General features: G+C 38.9%; 1 protein-coding gene across 5 annotated transcripts in view; it reads left to right on the forward strand.

Annotated features, from left to right (window-relative positions):
• RABGAP1 (RAB GTPase activating protein 1) overlaps positions 1-23,720 on the forward strand; it is a 166,622-nt gene that overhangs the window by 123,983 nt on the left and 18,919 nt on the right. For all 5 annotated transcript variants that reach the window (XM_033190393.1, XM_033190403.1, XM_033190410.1 and 2 more), the window contains 6 exons: positions 2,177-2,290; positions 7,931-8,005; positions 11,093-11,218; positions 11,834-11,977; positions 13,800-13,841; positions 14,193-14,321. In XM_033190393.1, the coding sequence (XP_033046284.1) occupies positions 2,177-2,290; positions 7,931-8,005; positions 11,093-11,218; positions 11,834-11,977; positions 13,800-13,841; positions 14,193-14,321 (630 nt within the window). The remainder of the gene's footprint in view (positions 1-2,176; positions 2,291-7,930; positions 8,006-11,092; positions 11,219-11,833; positions 11,978-13,799; positions 13,842-14,192; positions 14,322-23,720) is intronic.

Below are 23,720 nucleotides of genomic sequence, written 5' to 3' on the forward strand. Positions count from 1 at the left end.
GTAATTATGTGTTTACTATTGTAAGAAACTGCCAAACTGTTTCCAAAGTGTTTGTATCATTTTGCATTGTATAGGAGTTCTAGTTGTTTCTTATCCTTTGCCAACACTTCTTAATTTTAGCATTTTGTAGATATGTAGTGGAGTCTCATTGTGGTTTTAATTTGCACTGCCCTGAGGACTCGTAATGTTGACATCTTTTCAAGTGCTTATTTGCCATGTGTTAGATCTTCCTTCATGAAACGCCTGAATCATTTACACCCTCCTACTTTTAAAAAAATTGTCTTTCTCATTAGAGAGTTACATATTCCAGATACAACTCCAACTTTATTTATTTATTTATTTATTTATTTATTTATTTATTTATTTATTTATTTTTTGAGACGGAGTCTCGCTCTGTCGCCCAGGCTGGAGTGCAGTGGCCGGATCTCAGCTCACTGCAAGCTCCGCCTCCCGGGTTTATGCCATTCTCCTGCCTCAGCCTCCCGAGTAGCTGGGACTACAGGCGTCCACTGCCTTGCCCAGCTAGTTTTTTGTATTTTTTAGTAGAAGATGGGGTTTCACTGTGTTAGCCAGGATGGTCTCAATCTCCTGACCTTGTGATCCGCCCGTCTCGGCCTCCCAAAGTGCTGGGATTACAGATCTCAAACTTTATTATCAAATGTGTTTTGTAGGTATTGTGTCCTGGCCTATGACTTAACTTTTCATATTTTAAACAGTTTTTTGAATAGTAAGATTTTTAAATTTTGATGAAGTATCCAGCTTGTCATTTATTTATGATTCATGTCTCATAGGGACCCCTCTTCTAACTCTTCAGTTCTCTGTTCAGCTTATTCCTCACTAGCACTCTACCCTACAGTTCTAGCTACCTTGCCCTCCCCAAAATCTGTGCGCCTGCTCACTCACTCACTCTGTTGGTCACTCTTGCTTGCTCTCCCTCTCTCCCCCACTTTCTCAACTTTTGGAGGTACCTCCAACGCCGAGCTCTATTTCATTCTGGAAGCTACCACCATGTAATTAGTTGCTGTAGTCATAGATATCCCTTGGATTTTTTCCTTTTGTTGAAGAGCACCATGGTCCTGAGCTGCCATTAACTGTTAACACTATATTAATAACTAGAAGTAACATATGCCACTCAAACTCTTTGAAAAGCAATTTGGCGACTTCCTTGAAGGTATAAATAGTTTACTGTTTAAGAAAGAGCATAGGCTTTAAAGTTAGTTCAGATCCCACAACCATAAAATATTCATGGCCTTGGGAACATGATTACCCAAAAGGCTAGAGAAATTATTGGACAAGCGAAGAACAGCACTTGCATTTTTCATCTTAAAACAGAAGTATCATGTTCTTTGGTAGTATACTGATTATGATGTATTCTTACCAAGGAGAATCAACTCTATTGTCTTAGCTATGAAGACACTGCATTGTTAAAAATAGAAGGTCATGTTTCTGTGTTCCAGTTCTTTACTGTGTCAGCAAATGAAATTTAACAAGGGGAGAATATTGGAAATAGCTGGGTGCTTGGTGTATTTTACAAAGGTTTGTTGACATTATTTACATTTGTTCAGTGTTAGTTAACTCATTATAGAAGAGGAAACAGTTTTTGTCCGTTGGAAAAAGCAAAGGATATTTTTCCATAGCCTGCTTGAATCTCTTGGCATTTGGTGGTCTGGTTCATTCTGAGTAGATTGCTTTGTGCATTCTTATGCCATTTGCCTCTAGGACAAACCCCAATTAAGTAACTACTCTTTTCCATTTGAAAACTGGCATATGGGCTTTATTCCAAAGCATCAATTAAAGCAGCAGTTTTTCTGCTGGGAGCACTTTACCTCCTCCTTTTGCGATTAGTTTGAGTATTTTCCTATGGGAAATCCATTCTTAATAGCATATTTTCCATCTTACAATAGAAGGGGCAGCAGCTGCAGTTCTTTGCAGTAAGGATGGAGTATAATATGGAAGTGTATAGATGAAACGGGTTGCTTTTCTTCCATCTTTTTTCCCCTTTTACATTTGCTTTTGCTTGAGTGGTTGGTCCCTGAAGAGGCAGTAACTATGGGCATGCATATATGTATGTATGTCCCTGCAACATTTAAAGTGTGTAAATGAGAAGACCTTGCGTAAACCTGAATGAGAATTTACGTAACCTAACTAAAACCTCTCTTTCCTTATGTTTCCACAGGAGTCTCCCCAGGACAGTGCTATCACCCGGGATATTAACCGAACATTCCCAGCCCATGACTACTTTAAGGACACAGGAGGAGATGGACAAGATTCCTTATATAAAATATGCAAGGTATTTCAAGTCAAAAAAAAAAAAAAGACTCAATTTTGAGTGGTGGTTCTGCTTTGAAATTATATAAGAAACAGCTACAAAGTATAATTTGTATTTGATGTTCAAGAATTCAAAAAAGAGAGAAGACGTTGCAAAGTCAAAGGTGAGAACAGAATTTTAGACTCATTAAAGAGTAGAAAATAGCCGGGCACGGTGGCTCACGCCTGTAATCCCAGCACTTTGGGAGGCTGAGGCGGGTGGATCACAAGGTCAGGAGATCGAGACCATCCTGGCTAACACGGTGAAACCCCGTCTCTACTGAAAAAAAAATACAAAAAATTAGCCGGGCGCGGTGGCAGGTGCCTGTGGTCCCAGCTACTCGGGAGGCTGAGGCAGGAGAATGGCGTGGGCCCGGGAGGAGGAGCTTGCAGTGAGTCAAGATCGCTCCACTGCACTCCAGCCTGGGTGACAGAGCAAGACTCCGTCTCAAAAAAAAAAAAAAGAGTAGAAAATAATTAGAAATAAAATGGTAGGGTTTCCTTTCCATTTCTAATCAGGATTTTTAGATGACAGTTCCACATTTAGACTTTCAAAATTTGTTTTTATGTTAAGAACCTCTGAGCCCTGTGACATTGCAGACTCCTTTTCAGTATTCACTTTGTAAGTGATGAACTTGGTACCTGTGGTACCATCTCACAGTGGGAAGTGTCATTGCCTATCCAGGTGGACTTATAGCACTGCAGCATAGTAAATGATGGGAGATTCTGATTTCTCTCAAAAGATCTATACCCAAACACTAAAGGGAGTGATAACCTGTTCAATTTCAGCATTCCATTTTCAAATAGATTTTGGCACATTAGAGCGATTGGGTTATAAAAGGAGGAGGTAGGAACGGAGTTTTTCGCTCTTCGTCTGTCCTCAGAATTCGTCTTTAGTCTTTTCCTCCCAAAAGTAATCAAGTACTTATTTAGCATCTCCTATGTAGTAAGTATAAATAAAGCATGAGACATGTCCCTAATGCTATATGACAACGGGTTTTAGGACAGGCTAGCAATAAAGGATAGGCTCACGAGTGAAAAGTTAGATTTAAACTACAAGGACAGTTGAGTTTAGAGAAATATTTTTTAGATTTAATTTTAACTTTTACGTAGGATACATAAAGCTATGATTTCTGTGGTAATCTTCCTCTCTGATCATCCTTTTTTAGCCCCTTCCCAGTTTTATTTCCTGCTTAAGCGGTGACCCCTGCCATCTCTTACTTTACTACAGAATTTCCTGGAAAGTAACACTGTGTCCACTCCCTCTGGTCCCTCGTTACATACTTTTGACCCCACTATATTCTAATTCCTATTTCATGATGCTTTTCCTTGCAGAGCTTTCTGCTCTTGAGCATAAGACATGTCACCCTCTTGGGTACGGGCTCACTCTCGTGACTTCACTGACTTCATCATTTTATCTCACACTACCTGCCGCTAAACCAGAGGCCTTCCTCTGGGTGATCAGTTGGTAGTTTCGCTAGCTCTACACCATCTCCCTGGGTAATCCCTTCCACCCCCAAAGCTTCAGCTATCACCACTGTACAGATGTTCTCAAATCTATATTAATTCAAAGTATAAATTTCCAGCAGACAATTAATCTCCATGTAAAAGTCTGTCAAGTATATCAAACAGAATGGGTTTAAAAATAGAGTTCATTTTAAAACATGGTTTATTATGAAAAATTTCAAGCATAAACATTAATTAATATAATGATTAGTCTGATAAATATAGTTAATATCCCCCACGCTAATTCATTATTTGTCAATGTATTGTCACAGTTGCTTTGTCTCTTTTTTTCCTTTTTCCTGAAGTACTTTAAAACAAATCTTAGACATCATGATCCTAATTTTTTAATACTACATCTCTAAAAAATAAGTTTATCCATCTTTACCAATTAGTAGCTACTCCATATTCAAATATCCTTAATATGGCTGGTAGAATCAAGATCCAACAAGACCCACATTACATTAAGTTGTTGTATCTTTTTAAATGAAACATAGTCCTCCTTTTCTCTCATACCATTGTCCTGCTGGAGACAATCATTTCTGTTAGTTTTCAGTCCTGTCTTTGTCTAGGTTGTGTTAGGTATGACTGATGTCTCTCTTAGCTTCATTCTGTCTCATCACTGCCCTGGTAGAGGCCAGTATCTTACATTGCTGGCAGTTTTACAAAAGCTGCTCTGCCTTTGGGTTCTAGCCTGTTTATTCTTTACTCCTTGCCTAACACAGAATTAGATCATTTCAGTGGCCTCCACAGAAACCTTTATAACTGCTACTTTATAACCCATGGAATTAAATGAAAAGTCCTAGTTCATTTACCTGGATTCCTTAGCTTAGTGTTGAAGATACTTTGTATTATATCCTGATTTTGCCCTTATTGCTGCTTCTCCAAATATTGTATGCATTAACCACATTGAACTTCTCACTGTGCTCTCGTTGATTCACTTGTCTAACTTCCCCACTGAACTGTGATGTGTTCAAGGGCAGGAATCATTTCTTAGATATGGTAGCATCTGTAGCACTTGGCACAGGGCTTGGTCTATAGAAGGTGTTCATTAAGTGTTGATGAATTAGTGAAATGTCTTTTCTTCCCCCAGATTTCCTTACAGCCAACATGAAACTTATACTCCAAACATTTTCCAAATATATCATATAATTTCACACCTATATGATTCCTTTATCTTCCATCAGCCTGAAAAATATGCTCCCCTCCATTTTCTACCTGTAGAAATTCAGTACAATTTCATCCTATTATTAATACATAATTGCTGAAGCTCTGTGCTGAGCATGTTAAATGAGAGGACTAAATGAGAAGAATACATCAACTCTGTGATATTAATACTAGGCTTATTCTCATATTACAAATTAAGTTACACACTCAAGATCCATATCTAGGCTGGGCGCAGTGGCTTACACCTGCAATCCCAGGACTTTGGGAGGCCAAGGTGGGTGGATCACCTGAGGTCAGGAGTTCGAGACCAGCCTGGCCAACATGATGAAACCCCATCTCTACTAAAAATACAAAGATTAGCTGAGTGTGGTGGTGGGCATCTGTAATCCCAGCTACTTGGGAGTCCCAGCTACTGAGGCAGGAGAATTGCTTGAACCTGAGAGGTGGAGGTTGCAGTGAGCCAAGATCGTGCCACTGCACTCCAGCTTGGGTGACAGAACGAGACTCCATCTCAAAAAAAAAAAAAAAAGTTCCATATCTAGACATTGGCAGTTGTGGGATTTTTAACCCAACTCTGACTAACTCTAAAGCCTCTGTTCTTTTGTAACTGATAAAACTACTAATGGATATCTTCAGAGACATTGCCTGTTTTCCAAAGAGCTGTTCTAGCATATATTACTACTCATTTTTAGCACAGTGTTAATACTGGTATTAACATTTGTTAATTGTTATTAATTTGATAGGAAAGTAGTGCCTCGTTGTATTATAAACTGATAATTTCTAAAGCCCTTTTTGTACATCTTGTCTCTGGAAAAGTATATGTGTTTCTCATCCTGTAGCCTTCTTTTTTTTTTTTTTTTTTATTTATTTATTTATTTTTTATTATACTTTAAGTTCTAGGGTACATGTGCATGACGTTTATATCATGTATAACTCCCCAATGCAATCCCTCCCTCCTCCCTGTAGCCTTCTTATCAGATAAACTGTGATGAAATGGGTATGGTATAATAAGATTACATTGAATTCCATGAAAATTTCTGAATGCATGATCATAATATATGTATTTTTAAAAGCTATAGTTTCACCAAAGCTAGTGATAAAATTTGGTTGCATATTAATTTGACTAGCATCTATTAAGTATTGTCACCATATTTTGCTAAGAGTTATATATTCTAAACATACCCAATTCTAAGTTGCTTTCTTGGAACACAGAGGAACCTTGGCACAAAAAATAAGTGGAAAACAAAGGAAGTTTCTCAAGAAATAAATTTGTCAAACAAGGAATAACATCTTGAAGATATAGGAATTTCCCTTTCTACCACATTTACATGAGAACTACAAATACCAGATATAAAAACAGAACTCTGAAAAAGAACTAAAAAACCAAAGAGTAAACCATGAAGAATGTTAGATGTCAATATTCTGTTCAAAATAATGTTCAGAGGAGATGGGTAGTAATCATTTGCTGCCAAGAAAAATAAAAATAAGAATTCCAGAGGAACCCACAAATGTTTTCAGAGTAATCTCGCTTATCAGAAAAGTTATTATGATATTGTGGAAATAATTATATTTTGGTGTCTTTGCCAAAAGAGCTTTTCCCAGAAAGAAAAATGAATAACATTAACAGTGTTTAGTGAATGCATGCTGTATATGAGGTGCTGACTAGGTTGCATAGGACATCACCCTGTCCCTCACAAAGCCTACTCGTCTGGCAGAGAAGATGGACATGTAAAATGCAGTGTGGGGCTGGGCTTGGTGGCTCATGCCTGTAATCCTAGCACTTTGAGAGGCTGAGGCAGAAGGATCACTTGAGCTCAAGAGTTTGAGACCAGCCTGGGCAACATGGTGAGACCCTGTCTCTATTAAAAAAAAAAAAAAATGCAGTGTGGGCCAGGTGCATTGGCTCACACATATAATGCCAGTACTTTGGGTGGCCAAGGCAGGAGGATAGCCTGAGCCCAGGGGCTAGAGACCAGCCTGTGCAACATAGTTGAGATCTCATCTCTATACAAAATTTTTTAAAATTAGCCAGGTTGGCTCACGCCTGTTATCCCAGCACTTTGGGAGGCCGAGGCGGGCGGATCATGAGGTCAGGAGACCGAGACCATCCTGGCGAACACGGTGAAACCCCGTCTCTACTAAAAATACGAAGAAAAAAAAAATTAGCCAGGCGTGGTGGCGGGTGCCTGTAGTCGAGCTTCTCGGGAGGCTGAGGCAGCAGAATGGCGTGAAACCGGGAGGCGGCGGAGCTTGCAGTGAGCTGAGATCTGGCCACTGTACTCCAGCCTGGGTGACAGAACGAGACTCCGTCTCAAAAAAAAAAAAAAAAAAAATTTTAGCCAGGCATGATGGTGCAAGCCTGTGGTCCCAGCTGCTCAGGAGACTGATGGGGCAAGATCCCTTGAGCCCAGAAGGTTGAGGCTGCAGTGAGCCATGATTGTACCACTGCACTCCAGCCTGAGCAACAGAGCAAGACCCTGTCTCTAAAAATAAAATAAAATGCAATGTGGTAGTAATATAATAATAACCATGCTTGTGTAGCAGGTGCTATAGAGGCAGAGAAGAGAGGGATTCATTCTGGGGGAATTGAAATAAGTTTGGTGCCTGAAGGAAGAGTGCGTGTTTCAGGCGGAGAGAGGGAAAGGACATCCCAAGGAGAGGGAACATCATGAACAACAACAAGGAAATATGATAAGTTTTTTTAGCGCAGAAGTGGTTTTTGCTTACTCTTCGCTAGTCCTTCGCCACAGGAAATGGAGTGGTAATAGCTGTATTCATTGTAAAGAAAAAATTAAGATTGGAGAGAAGTATTGGCACCACTTATTGCCTGTCAAAATGCTGTCCCAGTGTGGGTAGCATCCTCCAAGGTTCTGTATTCAAGGTCCTATAGTACCACCATGGCCCACAAGTGGATGCATTCATTTACATATCCTCTGTGTGTTTTATTTTCCAGGCTTATTCTGTGTATGATGAAGAGATTGGTTATTGCCAGGGCCAGTCATTTCTTGCTGCTGTGCTCCTTCTCCATGTGAGTAACTAGGTCTCCGTTATGACTTAACACATGGCCTGCCTCAGCTTATACTAACCTTAGGCTTGAGCATGGTTTTATATTGGGTTTGGACAGACTCTTAGGCATGAATTTTAACTCCTATAGCTGGAACTTTTTCCTTAAATTAACTTAATGTCATTGTGGAGGAGATATATGATGAGAATAAATGGCAATGTTGAAAACTAGTACAAGGGTAGACTTCCTTTTTATTAATAGGATGATGGGAGAGACTTTAATGTTGGTTGAACCCTTGGGGATGTTTTATCTTCCCTAAAGTAGCCATTGTCATTAATACTTGTTTTGAGATTTATGTATTTTGGGGTAGGAGGAAGGCAGAAAGGTTGGCTTTCATTTAGTACCATTTTATTTATTCATTTGCTTAGCAAACACCTTTGCCCTCCACCTTTTTTATTTTCTTTCAAATCCACAGAAAACTCGAAACAGTGTTAAGGTGAACAGTCTTTATCTAGTTTACCAATTAATATTTTCCACACTGCTTTTTCTGTTTGTCTCCCTCTTCATCTCTCTTTTTCTCTTTTCTCCATAAACACACATTTTCTTTTTTACTTAAATTTTATTTTGAAATTATTCTTAAAAGTGAATAACAAACATCAAGACTCCTAAATACTTGTTCATATATATGCCTTCTGGGAGCAACAGAATTCTGTATCATAACCATAATACCGTGATCACATCCAAGAAATTCCACATTGATTCAGTAATGTCTGATACACAGTACACATTCAATTTTCTCCCAATTGTCTACTCCATAGAGTCTAGCTTTTTTTTCTAATCAAGACCTAATGAAGATTCAAATATTGAATTTTCATTTCTCTTTATTCTATTAATCTAAATTACTCCTTTGCCTTTTTTTGTGTGTTTCATGCCATTGATAGTTTTGAAAAATTCAGACAAATTGTGATATAAAATGTCCCACATTCTTGATTTGTCTCATTTTCTCATGATTCAGTTTAAAATGCTTGGCAGGAATACCACACAGGTGATGTCAGCAAAGAGTTTTGAGTACCTGTTATGATCTGTACTGTGCTGAAGATCAGAGGTAAATAAGAGACATGGTCTCAATCCTCATGGATACAGAGCTTGTGAATCCAACTAGCTTTAAGCAGATAATCACACAAGTATATCATTTATTACTTTCAGTGGTGCTATTAAGGTATAATAAAAAGGTTGGTGTAAGATTGTAACAAGGGAGTCTTACTCAGATTAAAGGCTTCTCAGGGGAAGTGACCTTTAAGGAGCAGCCTGGAAAATGATAAGGGATATCATTTTCTTTTGTACTTTTCTGTGTTAACTTTTGAAAATGTTGTTATGAAAATAATAGATCTATTTGAAAAGGGAGTAGAGAATAGAGTGTTAATGGCAAAGTGAATGGTACAGTATATAGAAGTCCTAAATTGGGGAAACGCTTGGTGTATGGGAGGAACTGAAAGGAGGACAGTTTGACTGGAGTATCCTGAGTGATTGGGAGTTGAGGAGAAAGTTAGGGAAAACTTTGGAGCCCAGGTAAGGAGTCTGAATGTTGCTTCTCTAAGCAACAGGAAGTTATTCAAGGGTATTAAGACATTTTGTGTAGATTGCAATGCAAGTTTGAGTATCACTTATCTGAAATGCTTGGGACCGGAAGTGTTGTGGATTTTGGATTTTGGAATATTTACATTATACTGGTTGAGCATCCCAAATCCAAAAATCCAAAGTGTTCCAATGAGCATTTCCTTTTAGCATCATGTCAGTGTTTAAAGTTTCAGATTTTGGAGCATTTTTATTTTCAGATATGGGTTGCTCAACCTGTACAAGTAAAACAAAAGCCACTTTGGTTTTTCTTAACTGAACCCAGCTTGTTGCTATTGGTAGTCATGTAAAAATATGATAAAGCTATGACATGAGTAAAGAGGTTAAGTTTTTATTTTGTTTTGTTGTTTTAATGAGACTTTATATCTCAAAGTCCCACAAGCCTGGGTGATTTATCTTCGTTCTCACCTTCAGTTCAAGGACATTTATCCCCTTGAAAATGAGTTTTCCAATCAGACCCTCCATGTCTTGTTTTGAACTCTTGCTGCTTGTTTTAGAGTGAGGGGAGATGGGCTACCTAGCATCAGAATCACAACTATGGGTTAGGCCACATCTCCTTGCATGTGGCAAAGTAAATTTGCCTTCCATGACAAAGACTTCAAAAATCTAGGCTTTTGCCCCAAATACTCTTAACTTTCCAGTAATGATCTACTATGCTTTTCTCACTTACTACTTAATCTGATTTGCTCTTTAGTTCTGCTTTCTTCTCAGTGATTTCTGTGCTCAGCCCACCTCCATCATCTTGTTCCACAGAAGCCTGCCCACCTTCTTGACTTTTTTGAAGGCTTGCTACGTTTACACCAATCCTTAAATAACAGTGCTTCTTTTTTCTCTTTTGAAAATATCTTGCCAGGTTCTCAGGGAAATAGTTATCCATAAAACTATGGAAAATGTAGGTATTGTTATAAATATAAATAGAAGTGAAGGAGACTTTTGTAGAAGCATTACTGCGAGCCTTAGAATGTGTAAGGTTCTTCTATAACAAGCTATGTTTTTAACAACAGCGAGGAAGAAAAACAATTTTGCTAGAATGAAATAGCAGCTAAGGAAGGAAAAATGGTTAAACAGAAGTCCCAGGATTTGGGAAAGATGACACCTGCAGTGTTTATCAGCCTATTTCTGCTTAGCTCAAATTCTGTCCTTCCTACAAAGTCTGTTTCTGACTGCCTTAGGCAGATACAGGCCTTCCTGTTCTTGTATTATCACTGATATCTAATCCCTATTACAGTTATTTTAATACTGGTTGTGTGGGAGACTCCTTGAGGACAGGAACCGTGCTGACAAAGAGTTAACTATTCCTTGTCTGAGTAAATAAATGTTTTAAACACAACCTTAGGCCTGAGTGTCTGCAGAGCACTAAATTTTCTGGTAAGACAATAATATAAAGCTGGATTTAATATCCTGAGAAAACTTCTGTATGTTTTGTGATTCCCCACCACCATCCTACCTACCCAACAACTTGCCTATCTGTTACAGATGCCTGAAGAACAGGCATTCAGTGTTCTGGTCAAGATCATGTTTGACTATGGGCTCAGGGAACTTTTCAAGCAAAACTTTGAAGATTTGCATTGCAAATTTTACCAATTGGAGCGCCTCATGCAGGTAAAAAGAGAAACCAGCTTGTGTTTGACAAAAAGAGTACAGGACTAAGGAAGCACCAAATTGAGGAAATGGTGCCAGGGAGCAGTGGTGATTGCCTTAGCGATTCGTGGCTAAGGATGGGTTTCATTTTTATCATTTCTCACTATATGATTACGATGCAAAGATTAACAAAGTGTTAAACTTTCACACCTCATGGATGTGAGCTGAGAAACTCCCAAAAGATCAGATGACTTTGTAGGGGTCTTTTCCACAGCTAACTCAGTCAAGAAGTACTACTCCCCAAGGCTCTGAAGCTGACTGGTTAGGAATCTCATAACAAAAGTGAAACAGACTTTCCCAAATGTTTTATAATTTGGAGGGGAAAACAGACTTTCCAAATACTTGTCACCATTTTGGGGATTCCTCTTTCTTTAGAACTAGTTTGTGGTCTGGAAAAAAGAGTTTACTTTAGTGCCAGCTTAATACCAGATGATAAGTGTTCTGAGCACTTTGGAGATTTTTAGAAAAACACAAGTATTTTACTTTTTTGACCTATTCCTGGTAGATTTATGTGCCTCCTTAGTGGGAATTGGACAGATGCATAAGTGCCCAGAAGTAATTGGTTTGCTATTTCAGGAATACATTCCTGACCTGTACAACCACTTCCTGGATATAAGCCTTGAAGCGCACATGTATGCCTCCCAGTGGTTTCTTACTCTCTTCACTGCAAAATTCCCTCTCTACATGGTCTTCCATATCATCGACCTGCTTTTATGTGAGGTATGTATCAGAGGCCGCAGCACTTTGGCTTTTGTTTGCAGTGTACTTGAGAACAAATTCTGTTTTGAGGGTCAGCTCTGTCAAAACAGAATTGGTCTCTTTAGTTATTTTATTTTATTGCTAGGAAATCTAGGTTTAAGTGACTTTTCCTTGGACTAAAGCTAATGATCATATTTATTAAAGGTGTACTCTGATATGAGAAGACATACTGAGTTAGACATTTGTATTAGTTCATATTAAGTTTGACTGTATTGAATGAAGAAACCCAAAATAACAGTGATTTTAAAAAATAGCTTTTTTCTCTCTCATGAAAAAATGTCAGAATGTTGGCAGTAGCGTGCCTTCCCTCCACTCTGACTGTTAGCCATATGGAGGAGTAGTGCACCAGCCATTATATCTATATTCAAGCTAGGAGGATTAGAGAATGGGAGAGGGTGCATCCTCTGTTTTTAAAAGAGATTTCCTGGAAGTTCCATCCAGCATTTCCACTTTATGGTTAGAACTTAGTTATACGACCACACCTAACTGCAAGGGAGACTTTTTAAAAAATAAGCTGAGCAGGAATTTGCTAAAAATTAGAGATTTATTACTAAAGAGAAAATAGATATTAGAGTAAATAACAGTCTTTGCCATGGTGTAATTTTGGATTTTGTGTGGTGTGTTCATTTGTTTAAGAAAAACATAATTATAAAACTAATATATGTTTATAGAAAATATAAGTAAAAATAATTAAAAATACTTCAAATCCCACTGTCTGTAGGTTAGCTGCTTTTAACAGTTTGGTTAAAAGTAGTATCCTTTCAGCCTTTTTTGTGTGTTCATATATGTGTATATATAATTACTATACAGAATAATATGGTTTCCGTATGGATGGAACACTATATATTATGGTTCTCTATGTGTATATTTAAAAATATGATTGTTATTTATACGCTTTGGTATCCTCTTTGTAAATTTCATGTACTTGAACATGCACATCTGTACTATCCTTTCTAATTATGCTATATTCAAAACATTAAAAAATTCATCATTTGTATCGACCAATCAGCTTGAAATATTCTAAGAAACAGAAGAAATAAATATTACCAAATATGCCATTTTTCTAAGTTGCTGCAAAGTATCCCATTATTTGGATGTTCCATACTTTATGTAACCAATTTCTAATCACTAACCTTTAAATTGTATCTAGCTTTTCACTAGTATAAACAACCATCTGTAAAGTAGTTACTAAGGGCCAGTGGCATGCCAAGTAATTTACATAAACTTTTCAGCTAATTATCTCAGAAAACCCTTAGGAGAGTATTAGTTATGGAAACTGAGGCCCAGCAGCTTAAGCAGTTTAACTTGATCAACAAATAGTGCATCCTCTCCTTTGTTCTTACTCCCAGGATTTGCAGAATGGAGGGAGCCCTGAGCAGATTCAGTTCTGGAATATAGGGCTTATCGACAGAGTGGTTGCTGTACATGGATTGGGACAGCACAAGATAAAGGAAAATTCCCCAGGAGTTATTTCCTGAGAGATCACAACTTTATGACTGATCTTTTGGTTTGGAAGCATGGAATACTTTGGAAAAGCATTTCTTATTATTGAATATGAGAATAGGGCAAGAAAAGCTCTTTTCTCAGAAAAATGGGAAACTAAGTGTTTAAGCAACTTTTCAATGGCCCTTTAGGTTTTATTTTTCAAGGTAGTTCTGAGATAATTCATTTCCTTCCTTAAGTTTTCACAATTTCTTTAAAAATATGGGGTATTCTGAGGACAAATAGCATAGTAATCGAGATATAAATGCTGACAGTGTTCTTTTTGTCTGTTCTCTTTCAGGGAATAAGTGTTATTTTTAATGTCGCCCTTGGATTATTAAAGGTACTCATTTATTTATTAGCCGAGTTATCTGTCCTTCCCTGCTCTGCACTTGCAACACATTCATTGTAGTCTGATTCTGAGCAGTCACTGTGCACTAGCACTACTCCTGACAGTGGATGTATGCAGGTGGCTCTGACAAAAGCTAAGAAATATCTTCTGGGAATTATAAAAGTGCTGGAAATCTAGCATTACCCCTAACAGTGGATGTATGCAGGTGGCTCTGACAGAAGCTAAGAAGTATCTTCTGGGGATTGTAAAAGTGCTGAGAAGTGCTGGGAATATAAAAAACTTCTTGTGCATCCTTATGGCAACACATTTTTTCTATATATGTTTGTATTTTCTTACTTCAAGACTTCGAAAGATGACCTGCTGTTGACAGACTTTGAAGGTGCCTTGAAGTTCTTTAGGGTTCAGCTTCCTAAGAGATACCGCTCAGAAGAAAATGCAAAAAAACTAATGGAATTAGCCTGCAACATGAAGGTAAAATAATTTTGCGTTAGTTAAGATTCTGTTTTCCACTTAGTGTCTCACTGTTCCTGATCAAACATTTATAATACATAATTATGTATTATATTTATAACACTTATAATACATACATAATATTAATGTTAACATTTATAATATATAAATATTAGTGATGTTTTCTTCTGTATTATATGACTCTTAACCTTTTTTCCCCAAAATACTTTCCTATATATTATAATCCTATGAATGAAATCTCATTGTCTCCCCCAACCCCCAAACTGTGGGAAGAGTATTAATATCCCTGTTTTGAAGACAAAACAAAAAGAGGTTGTAGTTCCCTAGTTGTACACCTAGTTAGTGGCAGAATTCAGGTCTCATGATTTCTTCTGCTGTGTTGGTTTGAGACAAGGCTAGAGTGCAGTGGCGCAATCATAACTCATTGCAGCCTCAACCTCCCAGGCTCAAGCAGTCCTCCCAACTCATCCTCCTGAGTAGCTGGGACTACAGGTATGCGCCACTACACCCAGCTGATTTTTAACTTTTTTTTTTTTTGTAGATTTGGGTTCTCACTATATTGTCCAGGCTAGTCTCAAACTCCTAGGCTCAAGTGATCCTCCCACATTGGCCTCCCCAAAGTGCTGGAATTACAGAAGTGAGCCACCAAGCCTGGCCTTAACTTTCAACAATTTGTTCTGGTCAGAAATTCCCTAAAACGAAGCTAATGATACATGAAGAAAACTCAGTTTTATCACTTCAAATGGCATTTGTGATTTGCACAATTTTTTTAAAGTAAAAAGATACAGGGTCTTGTGTTCGTGTTATCATAACATTGTATTGTATTGTATTGTATTGTATTGTATTGTATTGTATTGTATTGATTTTCTGTGGGGCTTTTTTTTGAGACAGGGTCTCACTCTTGTTACCCAGGCTGAAGTGCAGTGGTGCAGTCACAGCTCACTGTAGCCTCAACCTCCCTGGGCTCACTTATTTAGGGTTCAGTTGCTGCTTCTGTAAAATAATATTTTACTTCTCATTCTGGTTATGTGTCAGACTGAGCTAACTCAGATTACCCTTTTTTTTTTTAACACGTAGAGAGGCTAAATAAAATACACCCCAAGACATGTTTAAATGCCTGGAAGAACTTGAAATAGAAATGCACAGGTATTTAAAACAAAGTAGCTCAACTACTCTCAGGGGAGTATGGAACTATGTGTAGCTATTAGGGGTTTAATGCTCACACAGACATAGTGGATATGATTTGGGGCCTTTAGGAGGTAGCTGAAAAGTGAGGCCTTTGCATAAAGTTAGGACCTCTGAATGGCTCCCCTGTCTGTTAAAGGAGGAATATAAAAACTCTACCTATTAGCCAGAGAAACAGTAGAAATCATAATATGAATAGTGGATTAGAAAAAAAAAAAGGAAATAGAACTTCTGGTAATTAAAATAATCATCAAAGTTTACATTCCACTTAAAATGTTACATAATTCGTAGGTATTACGGCTAACACTTAATGATAGTTTACCATGTGCTTGGTACTATGGTTAAATGCTTTTATATGTGGGGATTAGCTACAATATCATATGTACAGTGTTTAACATAGTGCCTGGTAGTTAGTACGGGTTCAAGAAGTGATGGCTATGACTATAATTATTTCCTCCCTGATTGTTAAGTAGATAACAAACATTTTTGCAGTAATATTTTCAAAGAGAATAGGTTTGCACAAAGCATAGAACCAAATGAGTTCTGAGATTCTTTGAGTCACTCTTCCCATCTCAGCCTGGTTCAGCACACAAGAGGATGCTGCCTCTTTTTTGCTGATGATTTCTTTGCCTCCAAAATCTACTCCTTTCTCAGTATCCCAATCTCAATTAGGGGTACCTGGTTGCTCAGGCCAAAAACCTTGCTGTCCTCTTGACTCCTTTCTTTCTCACACTCCATGTCTCTGCCTGTTGTCAGAATATATCCTGACTCTGATCACTACCACCTTCATTATTAACATCCTAATCTAACCATCATCATCCTTTCCTGTTTCCATAGTGGCTTCCTACCTGGCTCTTCTCTATCGCATGTCTCCTTTCACGTTTCCACCACCCAGAGGCATCCCGCATTCAATTTTGCTCCTTTTTTTTCCAAATGTTTTTTATGCATTTTTAAATAATTGAATTCATACAGTCAGTATCACTTTTCTTCCTGTTTCATGCAATTACACGGATTTTCCTCACTGATCCTGTGTGTAAATAATCAGTTGTAAATGGTTATATAATTCCTCTGCTTGAATTTGTCTCACTGTGCCACAGTTTATTTAACTGTGCCCCTCGTTTTTCTTGTTTGTTTGTTTGTTTTGAGACAGGGTCTCGCTCTGTCACCCAGGCTGGAATGCAGTGGCACAGTCTCAGCTCACTGCAACCTCTGCCTCCCAGGTTCAAGTAATTCTCCTGTTTCAGCCTCCCAAGTAACTGAGATTACAGGCATGCCACCATGCCCAGCTACTTTTTTGTATTTTTAGTAGACACAGTATTTTGCCATGTTGGCCAGGCTGGTCTCAAACTCCTGACCTCAAGTGATACACCCGCCTCAGCCTCCCAGAGTGCTGGGATAACAGGCGTGAGCCACCACACCCAGCCCGCCACTCTTACTTTAATTTTTGTTGTGATGTGAACGGTTTTATACATAAAGATTCATTGGATTTTAGAGTTTTTCCTTAAACTCTGATTCTGTCTCCTACTACATTTCCCCCTTCTCCTTCCAAATCAGATACCCTGGCCTCCTTGCTGTTCTTAGACCTTTGCACTGGTCAGTCTCTCTGCTTGTAATGTTCTCCTGAATGTCTGCATGGCTTCACTGTCCCCTCATCCAGTCTTCAGCTCATATATCCACACCTTCTCAAATTGCAGTATCTAAAGTAGCAGCTCCCCCAACCTTTTATGCCATTACCTCCTTACCCTATCTTATTTTCCCCTACTGGAATGGAGGCTGTGCAGCAGAAGAGACAATCTCTTTGGTTTACTGCTGAATCCACAGTACCAAGAACAGGATCTGGCTTATAAATATTGGTTGAATAAGTGAATGAATAAATACACTATTGAGTTTCTACCATGTGTTTTACAAAGAAGAGTTAACATGGATTTGGGCAAAGCTTAATAGTTTCTAGCCAGAAGTCTTACCTTTTTGATGTCCATTAGCTTGAAACACTTTAATGATATATGGATCCTTTATTTCCATATATGGAAAGGTGGGGAAAGTCCAGGTAGGAGGAATCTAATGTCTTGTTTTTTCTTGCCTATGCCTTCAATGAGACAAGTCTGACAAGGCTGCCTTTAGTGTGTCTGCACAGCACATATATTTTGTGCTTAGATATATAATTCCTTCTAGCCCCGGAGAACTTTGCATGTTTGGGGTACACTTTGGATGTTTCTCCCTATTTGCACGTGATTTCAGGTGAGACAGTAGTTTTTCCTGAAATTGGCTTACAGCCTGAAAAGTGTAGAGATTGACCAGAACATGAGAGAATGGGATTTTTCTGCCAGAAGGTGAGATATGGTATGTATGGTTTAGTTAGTGATGATTGGTTGTCTTCTGGCAGTTATACTTAATACCAAAAAATATTAAGAGAGATACACATAATAGTTGAACCTGTTATTGGCAAAGCGGTAATTCAGTGGTAACTTGCCAGTTCAAAATTAGGAAAAGTCATCATCGGCAAGTGCATCATGAGCCCTGCATTCTGTGGCTTGCGTGAGGTATGAGTGCACATGATCATCTGTGGTTTGAGACCAGTAGACATTGAAAAGGTGGTTCATGATATGTGGTTCCAAAAGCTTGTTTAGAAACAAGCTTTTGAAGTTTTTCGTGTGGAATTTACAAAGGTAACTTTTGCTTCGCAACTCACTGAAATCCTTTCCATGATTTTTTAAATGTTTGTAAATTGTGGCTTGGTTTACTCAGTTGTACAGTTGACCTTTGAGCAACATGGTATGAACTGCATGGGTCCACTTATATGTGGATTTTTTTCAATAAAAGTTACACCAACTATGCCTCCTGTCTCCCCTTCTACCTCTGCCTCCTCCACTTCTGCCTCTGCTACCTTTGAGACAGAAAGACCAACCTCTCTTCCTCCTTCTCAGCCTACACATCATGATGACAACCAGGATGAAGACCTTTATGATAATCCACTTCCACTTAGTGAATAGTAAATGTATTTTCTCTTCCTTACAATTTTCTTAATATTTTCTCTAGCTTATTATATTGTAAGAATTCAGTATATAATACCTGTAACATACAAAATATGTATTAATTGACTTTATGTTATCAGTATGCCTTCTGGTCAATAGTAAGCCATTAGTAAGTAAATTTTGGGAGAGTCAGAAGTTACACGTGGATTTTCAACTGCACAGGGCGTCAGTGCCCCTAACTCGTGTTGTTCAAGGGTTAACTGTACTTCCTAATTAAGGTGAGAATTGGAAATACTTTGCCTCACATGCCAGTCTAGGAAACAGATAGCTACTTTTGTTGTCATTGTTGTGATTTTTGGTCTTTTGAGAAGGGTCTTGCTCTGTCACCCCTGCTGGAATGTAGCTGCACAATCATGGCTCACTGCAGCCTCGACCTCCCAGACTCAAACAATCCTCCCACGTCACCCTTCCAAGTAGCTGCAAGTACGGGCATGCACCACCATCTCCCGGCTGTTTTGTTTTGTTTTGTTTTGTGTAGAGACAAGGTCTCGCTGTGTTGCCCAGGCTGGTCTCGAACTCCTGGACCCAAGTGATCGACCCAGCTCTCCCTCCCAGAGTGCTGGGATTATAGGTGTGCGCCACTGCACTGGCCATTGTTGTGTTTTAATATTATGATATTGTTGTAATTTGTAGTATTGATATAGTTCTTAAAAGCATCTTATTTCTTCCTCACAGTACCCTGTGAGATACAGTAAGGCACATGAAGTGACTTACCCAAGTCGTACCAGCTGTATAGTGACAGAGCACCCTAGTGGAACTCGGGCCTCTGACTCTGTGTTCCCAATGCTTTCCAACCCATTCCACTGCCTCTTACCATTGCAAAGGTTCAATAATTAAATTTGGTGTGGCAGTATCTGAAATGGCCACAAGATGGGTATGTTGCTCAAAAATGTCTATATTCTTCTCCGTGCCCTTGGGATTTTGTTTTTCTTTATAAAGCTTTTTCTGTCTCTGTCCTTACTTGCCTCTCTCTACTTCTGTCTTTTTTTCAGGCCTTTTACTTCTCCTATTCTCCCTCTTTCCCCTTAAAGTGAACTTATTATGGGACTGAAATGTTTAATTTATTTCTTGAGGAGTTTAGATCCCCTGCTGCTAATCTAAAATTTAACAGTGTACCTCAAAACTCATTTAGCTATCCATTGACCTCTCCCCCTTTATGGGTCAGTGACCTGAGATAGAAAAATTGTTCCACTTCTGATAGAGGATCTAAAAGGCATTCTATTCTAAATAGATTATTCTAGAAGATCATTTATGGTCCTGGGAGCTCCACAGCCCTTTCATACAACTGTACCTCGCATAGTCTTTAGAGGGGAATATTGAAAGGTCTTTTAAATTTTTGATTCAAGAAATACGCGAGGGAAACTCTTCATATCTGTATAGGCATTTTTGAGAACAAGTGAGATATATGAGGCTAGTTTAGAAGACACAACAATCATGCTCTAAGAGATGGCCCAGTCAGTCTCCTAGATCAAACCTGAAGACTTGACCATTTTGCCGTAGAATCCTGCCTAAGATGAAATGGAATTGCTGAACCATTGCTTCATTTGAATGTGTCATTTTATTTTATTTTATTTTATTTTATTTTTGAGACGGAGTCTTGCTCTGCCGCCCAGGCTGGAGTGCAGTGGCCGGCTCTCAGCTCACTGCAAGCTCCGCCTCCCGGGTTCAGGCCATTCTCCTGTCTCAGCCTCCCGAGTAGCTGGGACTACAGGCGCCCGCCACCTCGCCCGGCTAGTTTTTTGTATTTTTTAGTAGAGACGGGGTTTCACCGTATTAGCCAGGATGGTCTCGATCTCCTGACCTCGTGATCCACCCATCTCGGCCTCCCAAAGTGCTGGGATTACAGGCTTGAGCCACTGCGCCCGGCCTGAATGTGTCATTTTAAACATCACATGAATGTGCCAGACTTCAAACTACTTGTAAGAAAAGATACTAGTACAAAAACTAAATAGCAGTGTCTCCAAATTAATATAATGCTTAACCATTTGCTATTTGGAGAAACAGAAAACTCTTCAGCATTCAGGAGTATTTTCCCTTGGGGGATATTTTTATTCCAGAGCTTAAAAACAACACTAATTTGAACTTCATTCTCTGTTCAGATTATTTGTGTAGTTAGTATATATTAGATTTAAGCTGTCTGAGGGCTGCGACTTCATTAGTCTTTGTTGATGGATTCACAGAATTGTACACAGTGCTCTCATATAGTGAAGTAATCCTCACAGTGACCATATGAGGGCCTTTTAGGGATGTGCATACTGAGACGTAGAGAATTGATGTAGACTCTCAAAGGATATAAAGTTAGTAACTAATGGAGTTGAGATTAGATCCCAAGAGTTTCAGACTCTGAAGTCAATTCTTATGGGCATTCCGCTTTACTGTAAATGGCGGATTGAATGAATGGGACAGGAGCCATTTGTGTGTTATCCCTTTTTGGTGATTTTAGTAATGTAATGATGGGTACCTCTATCTCTATGTCGGAGTTGAAATTTAATTCTCTATACACTACACAAAGTTCAGCTTTTCTTATAACTAGACCAGACTCTAGTTTTATTTCTTTGCTTATTCCTACCTTTTAGAATCAGATTTTATGAGGAAACTTCTGAATGGGTGCTCTCTTTCTCTGTAATAAACCCTAAATTTTGCCAGTTGTTGCAAGGGTAGTGATGGGCACTGCCTTCTTATTTTAATAAGCTGGTCTCCCTTAGTCCTTATCTGTTTGTGTTCTCTGCTACTAATTTGCTTCTTCCATTTTAGAAAAACACTATGGTGGTAGAACCAGAATATCTAATTCTACTTAGTGATCTTTGAAGGAGTTAAACTGTTTGGACAAATTAAATTAAAAGGCTCAGAAATTAAATAGAATGTTTATTTCCATTGGTGAAGAATGCAGGCCTTCGAGACCCACAGACCTTGACTTTTATCCTGGCTCTGCTTCTGCTATGTGACCCCAGGGTAGGTTAACATCGCAGGGTTGTGAGAGAATAAGATGATGCCTTGAAAGTGGCTGCTGCTTCCATCCCTCAAATACCAGTGTTCTTCTGGCCTGCCCTGCTTTGACCTTTGCCCAGGCATCCAGAGTACTTTCCTTAAGTCAGTTCAAGTCAACAAACACTTACAGATTTTCTTGAGTGTTCAGCACTGAGCAGGCCACAGAGATAAATAAGAAACAGGAATCACCCCAGACTTGCATTCTTATGCTGGCACTGCCACTGAACCCTGGGTGCTTGACTTTGGACAAGTCACCTATCTATGATATGGTTTGATGTGATCCATCTATGGTATGATAAGTATCACCTGCTATATAATCTATAATGAGGAAGTAAGACCTAGACCTATCTAGACAGATAGATAGATAGATAGATAGATAGATAGATAGATAGATAGATAGAGATAGGTAGAGAGAGAGAGAGAGAGAGAGATCGATCGATCTAGGTCTTACTTCCTCATCAGTAAAATGAGGGAGATAATCCCTGCTCTGCTCATCTCCATAAGTTGTTTTGAGAAGTAAATAAAATAGTAGATTTGTAGACATCTTGTTATCTTGAAAGTCCTGAGTAAATCTCAGGTTCTTTTTAATCAATAACTGAAAAATCAGTCCCTGTCCTGAGCGTTAAACAGGAAGATAGACTTGTGTCAGATTTTTTATTTAGCTTTCTGATAGTCGTACCACATGAAGCAATGAAGACTTTGGAGTCAGGATCTCCTTAATGTACCAGACTCTTGCCCCATACTGTCCACCCACTCACCCAACAACGTGCTTCTCTCTTGCCATGCAGAGCTACTAATGTTCAACCTCCCACCTCACTGGACTCCCTATGACTCCAGCTCAGCACGGTTTCTGATTTTTGCAACACTTTTTTAAGCCAAGCTTGGAAAGCAGCTCCACTTCCAATGATAGCCTGTTTCATGCTTTCCTATATTAAATTGACTTTGTTTAAAATGGCTCTTTGTTTGCAGCACATGTTCAGAGGGGTAGCTGTGTCCCTTGATTCAGGACAGCATGCCAGGTAATAATGACAAATAGTAGCTAAAATTTATTGAAAATACTCCACTGTGTGCTAGGAACTTTTCTGAGGACTTTATATGTATTTTGTTTTTTGATCTTCATAACAGTAGTCTTCATAAGGGCTGTTAGGATTTTTACAGATGAGGAAATAGAGGCTTAAGATTAGGCAGCTTGCCATTGGTCACACAGTAAGTTATTGGCAGAACCAGGACTCCAGCCTTGGTCCGTTCCACCTGCACAGCCCGAGCTCTTAGTGGGCAGGTTGTACCATGTCACGCCTGCTCAGGTGAGCATCCACTCTCACTCTTTCTCCATGTGTGTGGCCCTTGCCGTCACTGTCTATTCCAGGGGCTGATCAGAGACCAGCTTCCCCAGGGCAAGTGGCATAGATTTTAAGACAGCACATTATCCAGTTCCTGTGACAGATTAATGACAAGTGAGTGACCAAAGGAGAGATGTTTTCGACTGAATTTGTGCTTCTATCAAAATAACAAACTGGCAAGTATCAAGTCTGTACCTTCTCTCTAATTTAAGGTTTCTTAATATGGGACAATGCACAGGCCTCAGGGGTTCCATGAGCCCTCTGAAATGGTATGTAGAATGTTTGATTGTGGAGGGAGAGGGGAAGTTGGCTTCTGTGCACTCTTTATTAGAGAGGAACCATGCTCTCAAGAGACTTTCAAGTAGTGCTATTTCTAATGGTGTTAAGAACCCCGGTGCTAATATAGTGGGGTATAAGGTTGGTTTTACCAACAAACCCAGCCTTAAGTATTTGTTAGGCTTCTTTTCCCCCCACAAAGTATATTTAAACAGAACAAGGATTGAATTTCAAATTTAATTTTCTTTGAGGGCAAAAATACCTCTGTGTGAAGCTGTGATTTCCAAAGCCTTCTGATAGGAATCAGTGAACAGCGGGTATGATTCAGAGCTCTGAGTCTAAATCCATAGCTTCCCTTGCTTCCTAAATTCAATTAAAAGTTAAAAGTAAGAGAGAGAGAAAATGAATCTTGGACTTCTGAATCTCTGTTCATTAAGTATTTTCATGCTTACTGTGTGAAACGCATTAGGAATTTCACAGTGAATAGGACTTCCTGCCCTCATGGAGTTTGTGCGTTAGCACCTATATATATCTTTGTATTGCTAATGCCATTGCACATGGTAGTGCTCAACTACTGG

The sequence above is a fragment of the Trachypithecus francoisi genome, unplaced genomic scaffold (assembly GCF_009764315.1).
Source record: "Trachypithecus francoisi isolate TF-2019V2 unplaced genomic scaffold, Tfra_2.0 Contig01585, whole genome shotgun sequence".
NCBI classification, from domain to species: Eukaryota; Metazoa; Chordata; class Mammalia; order Primates; family Cercopithecidae; genus Trachypithecus; species Trachypithecus francoisi.